At 48.4% G+C, this 8,244-nt stretch overlaps 1 protein-coding gene across 2 annotated transcripts; it reads right to left on the bottom strand.

The window, feature by feature from the left end:
- Window positions 1–766: 766 nt before the first annotated feature.
- LOC308221990 (mitotic checkpoint serine/threonine-protein kinase BUB1 beta-like) lies at window positions 767–3,948 on the bottom strand. 2 transcript variants are annotated; one of them, XR_013957028.1, is made up of 4 exons: window positions 3,793–3,948; window positions 3,271–3,421; window positions 1,423–1,567; window positions 767–877 (listed from the first exon to the last, which is right to left on the bottom strand). XR_013957028.1 is itself a non-coding variant. In XM_080619463.1 (4 exons), exons 2-4 carry the CDS (start codon window positions 3,411–3,413, stop codon window positions 875–877), a joined length of 291 nt encoding a protein of 96 aa, XP_080475589.1. In that variant the 5' UTR covers window positions 3,414–3,424; window positions 3,793–3,948; the 3' UTR covers window positions 767–874. The 2 variants fall into 2 exon arrangements, 1 of the variants encoding a protein (XP_080475589.1); XM_080619463.1 differs by having other exon boundaries at window positions 3,271–3,424.
- Window positions 3,949–8,244: the final 4,296 nt, after the last annotated feature.

Raw genomic sequence — 8,244 nt, 5'->3', positions numbered from 1 at the left:
CGACACTGCGGCGACCCGACACTGCGGCGACCCGACACTGCGGCGACCCGACACTGCGGCGACCCGACACTGCGGCGACCCGACACTGCGGCGACCCGACACTGCGGCGACCCGACACTGCGGCGACCCGACACTGCGGCGACCCGACACTGCGGCGACCCGACACTGCGGCGACCCGACACTGCGGCGACCCGACACTGCGGCGACCCGACACTGCGGCGACCCGACACTGCGGCGACCCGACACTGCGGCGACCCGACACTGCGGCGACCCGACACTGCGGCGACCCGACACTGCGGCGACCCGACACTGCGGCGACCCGACACTGCGGCGACCCGACACTGCGGCGACCCGACACTGCGGCGACCCGACACTGCGGCGACCCGACACTGCGGCGACCCGACACTGCGGCGACCCGACACTGCGGCGACCCGACACTGCGGCGACCCGACACTGCGGCGACCCGACACTGCGGCGACCCGACACTGCGGCGACCCGACACTGCGGCGACCCGACACTGCGGCGACCCGACACTGCGGCGACCCGACACTGCGGCGACCCGACACTGCGGCGACCCGACACTGCGGCGACCCGACACTGCGGCGACCCGACACTGCGGCGACCCGACACTGCGGCGACCCGACACTGCGGCGACCCGACACTGCGGCGACCCGACACTGCGGCGACCCGACACTGCGGCGACCCGACACTGCGGCGACCCGACACTGCGGCGACCCGACACTGCGGCGACCCGACACTGCGGCGACCCGACACTGCGGCGACCCGACACTGCGGCGACCCGACACTGCGGCGACCCGACGACACCTCAGAATGAGATGGTTTCTGGAGTTGAGCATCTTCAGAGTTCTGGAATTCACTGTGAAAGAGACACAAAGTTGCTGCTTGCATTTCACACACCTTCATAAAACATAAGTAAACTTACTGAAAAGGCAAGGCAAGCTGACACTGCTACTTGCAGAATGTTAAGATCTTTCAAAACAAAAACTACAGCAACTGAGAGACAGGGCAAAACCAGATCACACTCAGCTTGGTTTTGCTTAAACACAGGATGTGGATACAAGACACAAGTTAAAACACCTGGTAGGACAGATATGACATCTGAAACACATCTTTAACTTTTATCCTTAAATAATCAAGCTCTACTCATTCACACTAACTTTCCAAAACAAAATTTGTGGACTTTCTAGCTGTCCAAACTGAAGGGCTCCAAAAAGGACTGAATATCCTATTGACAATGAGAAGTGGAATTTGGAACTAGGCAACGTTTGCAGATACTTCTGATGTTTAACTAGTTGTACATATATACTTTGACTCCGTTGAGAAAAAAAAAACAGCTTAACTGTGTACAAAGGACATAATACCAAGAAAAAGCAGCACCCAAGATATTAACAAAACACTTACAAACTTGAGCCAGAGGTTAAGATAACGGGGATCTTCGTAAAACTGTTTCTGTTCATTTAGAGCTTTCACGGCCCTTTCCAGTAATGCAGGCAGATTGCTCTCTTTCCCACCCTGGGGGAAGGTTTGCTCTGTCCACTTGATGTACCTACAGAAGGATATATAAAAAGGAAGTCAGTTCCGAGTAAGATACAAGGCTTCTGCTGCTGTGCAACACATGGAGATTTAGAAAACTATCAGGCATAGTACTGAAACACAACATAAAAAAATTGTTATAAAATCTTATCTTATTAAACTAGAATATTTTCCCCAAACATTTACAAGGATATCTGACCTTTCTAGTCTTTCTTCTGAAACAAAAGGGAACTCACCGGTCCCAGAGGTAAGACTTTGACTCTCACTTACACCACTTAATAGGTGTACTAAAACAAAGGCCGAGTTAGCATGTATTCAGACTTGAGCTTTCACTGACACTAGAATAATTTAAAAAAAAAAAAAAATAAAAAAAATAAAAAAAAAAGCGCACATTTTCACCCCTCTTCAAAATGAAAGTGCTGGGAAACGTATCATTATTTCACAATAGCAGGTATGTATCTTTCCAAGGTTATTCCCAAGAAATTTTACTATCACAAAGTTTATAGGGTTTCTCTTGACAGAAAGTTCTGTTATGAAGTGTTAGTAGTAGACAGATAAATCGTGAAGTTCAATTTCTGCTTAAAGCATCTCTTCTTTAAGTACAGAAGGAGGTGATGGAAAAGCCTGATGATAGACAACTGTAGAACTGTACCAGACAACACAGTGAAAACACATTTAAGTGGCCAGACTGGCAGCAGCCATCATCTTGTCTCATTCTTCAACTCCTGGGCACCATTCTATCCCTACAAGGTGATGACTTCTCCCTCAAGAAGCACATTAAGACAAAAAAACCACCTTGCACTTTGAGTTAGATAAGAACACTAGTTTGTCTTCAGCATTGGCTCTGAACTGATCCTGTAGAGCTCTCCAGCTCCTTCTTATCGGAAGGCTGTGCTCAATCATCACACCTCACAAACTTGAATCAAGTTGGACAAACCCTCTTGCAAATCCCTATACAATAATAATTCCATGGCTTTCCATGAAAAATACATCCAGATCCAGCTGACAAGGGTTCACAGACACTGCTGACTTCACAGGAAATCACCCACAGGGGACAGCATGACAAGCACCAGGGCTTCCAATTGTGACATCATACAGACACAACTATGCAGACTCGTCATAAAGACAACTTGGCCTTCACAGGGCATGCACATTTGAGCATCAGACAATACAGCTGTAACTGAACAGCTTTGGGACACAGATGCCCCCTGAAGTCATACAGTTGTATCCATGCAATAATGTGGGCAACACAGACCAGATCCAAGCTGACTTTGCCCATTCAGCCTTTGGAATCCAGACAAAACATGCAGAGACAACTGTGTCGTGTCTACATTCTGATAGTAGGAAATAATTACCACCTAAAAGCTACTCTGCTGCAAAAGAATAATATAGGAAAGACAAAAAAAAACACTCTCCTCCTTGTAACCTTTAAGTGTTTTAATTAATGAGTACATTTAAAAGTACTCTCCAAATCAGTACACAGCTGAATCTCCCTAATGTTTGCTGCTTGAATGCTGTTACAAGCCTACAAATAGTAGTCTACTGTATAACACCCACAGCATTAGTCCAAAAGACCTGGAGTGTGACAGTAGCACAGACTATCCTCAGATCTTTTATGCTTTTCTTAATGCCTATGAAATCAGTAGAGTTAAATAAGACATAAAACAGGAGGAGGAAGCAGGAAGATAAGAGGAAAGGTGTCAAAACCCTGCTCACTGTTTTTTGAGCTGAACAGCAGTGTGCATGGAGGTCTCCTGCTGAGCCAGGGCTTCCTGCAAGGTGGACATGACACGGCCCTGCCGCAGGGGCTGCACATTCTCCTTGCTGAGCTCCCACTCATCGCTGCAGTCCTGGGACATCACAGCCTCTGCTTTAGGGACAAAAACACCACAGAAGTGAGTCATTAGTAGGGTACTCAACCGAAATCCGGCACAGCTGCTTTAATTACCCGATGCACCACACTCTCTCCGTGCAGCCAGCAGCACACCGCTCAGGTCCCCAGCTTTGACAGGCAACTGGGCATGCATAACTCCCCTCCATGTCAACTACACGGAACAAGAGCTAACCACTTCTTCACACCCAGGAACCTCGGGCAGCTGATGTTAGCACCAAAGGCTACTAAGATTAAACCGTTTCCCTCCTCACCTGCGTGCTCCCTTCCCTCCCCGAGGCTACCACCCCCTCTGAGCCTGGCGACAGGCGTCCCGGCAGCATCGCAAACTGAGTCACGGCCCTCACCTACGAGTAGTTGCAGCGGGCTGGGAGTACGGGCGAGGCTCGACCCTGCGCTGAGCCGATGCCCGGCGGGGATGAGGAGCGCAGCGGAGACTTTCCCTCACCCCGTGCAGGCTGCCCGTTAGCACCGAGCGCGACGAGAAGCCGCAGCCGCTCCTCCACCCCTTCTCTCCTCTCCCCTCAGCCCCCGCGCGCAACTCCCAAGGAGCCCCGCGCTGTGACGTCAGAATCGGTCCCCACCCCCTTCCAAATTTAAACCCCCAACCGCCGCCAGCCTTCTCGCCATTGGCCAACTCCCGCGCCACGCCCTTCCTGATTGGTTCCGCCCAGAGCCCGCCCCGCAGCGCCGGCCGGGGCATCCGGAGAAACCGAGTTTGCCTCAGGCGCCTCGCGCCGAGCGGTTCAGGCAGGTGAAATACATGATTAACTTTATCATGAATTCACTTCTAATTAACGGTCTAACGGAAGCATGGTCACCATAAGGAGGATTCCCGGGTCCTTCTCTGCCTGCTCCCATGTGTTTCCAGCTCAACTCCGCTGCTCGTCTGGATGAGGCTCTGCTAATGACCGACTCGCTGGTTTCTCCAGGTTATTTCTCTGACAGAAAATAAATCTGTTACTTGCCCAAGGAAGCTGTGGCTGCCCCATCCCTGGCAGGAGCTCGGAGCAAGCTGCTCTAGTGGAAGGTGTCCCTGCCCGTGGCAGCGGCTGGAACCGGATGAGCTTCACTCTCCCTTCAACCCAAACCATTCCATGGTTCTCATTTTCTCTGAGGGGAGGCTGACTTTTCACATGCAACCAGCCACTAGCTCCCCTCTGTTGTCACACAAAACCTCACTTTCCAGGCATCCCTGCCAAATACAATGCAGCATTTGAGACCCCCAAAGTAGCTGCAAGTAACCACTTTCCTCTGAAGACAAGCTTGTGCTTTCTCATTCTTTTGGGGCTCTTCCAAGAGCCTGTGAAGAAACAGAGGATCACACATAATGTGATCTCCTAACTTTTCTGCTTCTAGAAATACAGAGTATTTTAACATGTTGCCTGATAGCATCAATCCATCTCCATTAGTGTTCTACACACGAGCGATAAAGTGGGACCCTTCAGAAAGGTGGTACATTGCGGTAACTCAAGGACCCGCTAACGGAGCAGGCACTGCTGGGTGCAAAAGAGGCCACCTAAGGTTTAGCCTAAGATGGGTGCTTCACGGTGTTCAGGAGCCAGGGAAACCCAGTAGTGCTGAGATCTCTGTGAGAGGACAATCACTTTCTCTCCAACACATCTTTTGTTTTATGTGTTACAGGAGCTCTCCAAGGCTAACCCATGTTATAATAACAAGTTTCCAAGCCTGAGAGCAGTTTTCTAAGCTGTTTGAAGAGGAAACGATAAGGAATGCAAGCAGAGATCTTGAGCTGCTCTTGGGGACAAGGTACAACACATTTAGATATAATATGCTCAGACTGAACGCTTTAAAACTGGATTTCAATCTTTCCACCTACTGTATTCTGCAGCACTTTCTTATGATGAGTATTGCCATTGTTGTTAGAACTTTTATATCAAGATGTTGTGGCCAGCACGTGTTTCTAAAACTTTGAAATTATGTGGTGAATCACCTGTTGTTGAATATTGCCCTGAATAAGATTTCTGAGCCTAGGTATCCTTTCTGATAACTGGTTTTCATTCTGTTCTTGAACCCTGGCTCAGATACAGAGCCATACATGTATGCTGCAACACGTCCAGCTAACAGAGATGAGAGTAATAACCCAAAGCCAAACCTGGTAGCAAGTGCTTCCATTTTATGAATATCCTGACTTTCTGCATCAGTGACTGTCTTGGAGGAGAGTCCTCCAAGTTTCAGTTGAATCAAAGTTGTCTTTTTTAATCACACACACACAAAAGTCTTAGGACACAGTATTTGTGTGTGGGCAGACGGTGGTGAAGGAAATCTTGTGAAATCTTGACCGCAGGTCAGTGAGTTTATGCAACTTCCTGATTTTATAATGTAAAATTTGACTTTGTTGAGCCACGAACAGGGGGGAAAAGGCACTGGGAGGAGGCTCGGGAAGGAAAACTTTGAACGTGTTTGGAGACAGCAGACTGTTACTACTGAGGAATGCGGATCTTGTGCTGGTTTTCACTCTGCTTCAGCCACTGCCTTTGCTGCTGTAAACACCACTGAAATACTCCCTGAAATACAATTTCTATCTGGGTATTACCACTGGGTCACTGCTCTCACAGGTCATTTCCACAGCCTCAGTTTTCATTATAGTTCCACATCTGTTCCTTTGAATCTATTTGGTGACTGCTTTGTTTTTATTGATTGGATAAAATATATATTTATAGAAAGTAAAGGCCATAGTTTGCTCAACATCCACATGACAGAGTTCATCCTATTTCTTTAAGTTTCCATTCACAGGTCTGCTGAGGTCAGTTTTACTTTTATAAGGGCTTAGTAACAAAGTAATGAAAAAATAAATTGTATAAACCAGAATAAAATTGAATTGACTTGTTTTGGAAGGAAAAAGAATCCCTTTGAAGCTAAAGATGCTGCATATCCAAAGCAAATCAGGTTAAACCAAGTCTTCTGCAGTAGACTATTTATCATTTGGTTTTTGCTCCTTGAGATCAAGAATAATTTTATCTGGGTTACGTGGTTGCAGAGATCAGGGTTCACTATTGATTCAGATAAATGCTAGATGGTTCTGCTCTCCTGAATACAAACAGAATAGGTCTCCAAGCATCTTCCACCCCTTCGAAACTAAACCCTGACACATATAACGTCCTCTGCACATTTATCAGCCATGTGCCAAGGCCATTTTTCTCCTAGAGGCAAAAAAAGACAAAAGGATGCACTTGACGTCAGCTACCTCAGTGAAGACGCGATGAGGTTCTTCAGTTCTAAATGGGGCCAGAACTTGGGCTAGCAGAAATTAATCTCCAGACACCTGGGAATTGGTTTGGTTTGTTTCTGTTACTTCGTGAGGGTAAAAATGTGTGTTTTACTTGACTTTTCAAACTCCCTGCTTGCACCTGCTGATTTCAGTTCAGATTTACAGTTTGCCCTGGCATCCAAGAGCTGTTGCTGCTTTTCTCTGCAGAGGCTAAGAATGAGATGGTCACGTCTTACGTGTGGGTTACTCCAAAAGAGGATGCTCAAAGCTCAGAAAAGTCACAAGCATCAGTTTAGTAGCCTTGTCACCTCTGCAATGCCTTCCAGTCTCCCTTCAGCTTCCACCTGCAATCTCAAACCCAGATCTACCACCGCCACACTGAAACTACTGTTCTGCCCCCGCAGACGGTTGTTTGTTGACAACAGCAAGCATATTCTCCTACTCTGCTAAACCACGGTTATACTAACGAAAGAACTAATTCCTTAGAATTGTGCTGAGCATAGAATTAGAGAAAGGTTTGGTTTGGAAAGGACCTTACGATCATCCAGGTCCAACCCCTTGTCATGGGTTCTGGGAATGCTTCACACCAGACCTTGTCTCCCAAGCCCTGTCCAACCTGGCCTTGAACACTGCCAAAGATGGGGCAGCCACAGCTTCTCTGGGCACCCTGTGCCAGTGCCTCAGCACCCTCACAGGGAAGAACTTTTGCCTTAGATCCAACCTGAACTTCCCCTGTTTCAGTTTGAACCCATCACCCCTTGTCCCGTCACTGCAGTCCCTGATGAAGCATCCTCTCCAGCTATCTTGTAGGCCCCCTTCAGACACTGGAAGCTGCTCTGAAGTCTCCATGCAGCCTCTCTTCTTCAGGCTGAGCAGCCCCAACCTTCTTAGCCTCTCTCCATATGGGAGGTGCTTCAGCTTTCTCATTCAAGCTGTGTAGGATAAAAGGCAGATGCTTTGGCTGTCCGTGTGAGGGCACTAGTTGAACACATTTTTACCCTCCTTAGTGCTGCGGTTTAACTTTTCTCTTGGCAAGCACCAACTTCCGTGTAATTCCAGTAGGAATTTTGCAGGATAAAGGAACACAAAAGCTTGTGGGGGAACAGACTGAGCAGCTGGGGCTGCAGAGGGAGGAACTGCCAGCAGGGAACCTAGCAGGTGAGCAGCACGTTGATGGGATTTCAATCACACACCAGCAGTGGGAAGCCAGAGCACCCATTTAATGAACTGCAGACTGAGGCTGCCTCGACTCAAACAGCACTCAACATTCAAATTCAGTTCACGATTCGCACAAACACAAAAGGCCAAAAGCATGAGAAGCACAGCAGTGAGGAGAAGGTGAAGCACCAACAGATTGCAAACGGACAGAGTGCAAACGGAGGGAACTCATAAATCAGCGCCCCAATGCATGTGAGACCCAAAAAATACAGCAGCAAAGGGAAAACAGGCTGACAACAGCATGCCAACGGACAGGAACAGATCACATAGGGCACAGCAATGAGGGAAATGTAGCCCACACGACCTGCCTTTTGCTGGAAACCATTCAGTTCAGTCCTCGGTCACAGGT

Source organism: Psittacula echo (genome assembly GCF_963264785.1).
Source record: "Psittacula echo genome assembly, chromosome: 5".
Classification (NCBI taxonomy): Eukaryota; Metazoa; Chordata; class Aves; order Psittaciformes; family Psittacidae; genus Psittacula; species Psittacula echo.
Note: the sequence above shows the minus strand (reverse complement) of the source record. Positions and strands in the feature narration are given on the sequence as shown.

Excerpts from the sequence above, each read along its gene's own strand:
- LOC308221990 (XM_080619463.1), bottom strand. The coding sequence starts at position 3,413 with ATGTCCCAGGACTGCAGCGATGAGTGGGAGCTCAGCAAGGAGAATGTG. Across the intron at positions 1,568-3,270 it reads GCTGTTCAGCTCAAAAAACA|GTACATCAAGTGGACAGAGC; the intron begins GTGAGCAGGGTT and ends ATCCTTCTGTAG.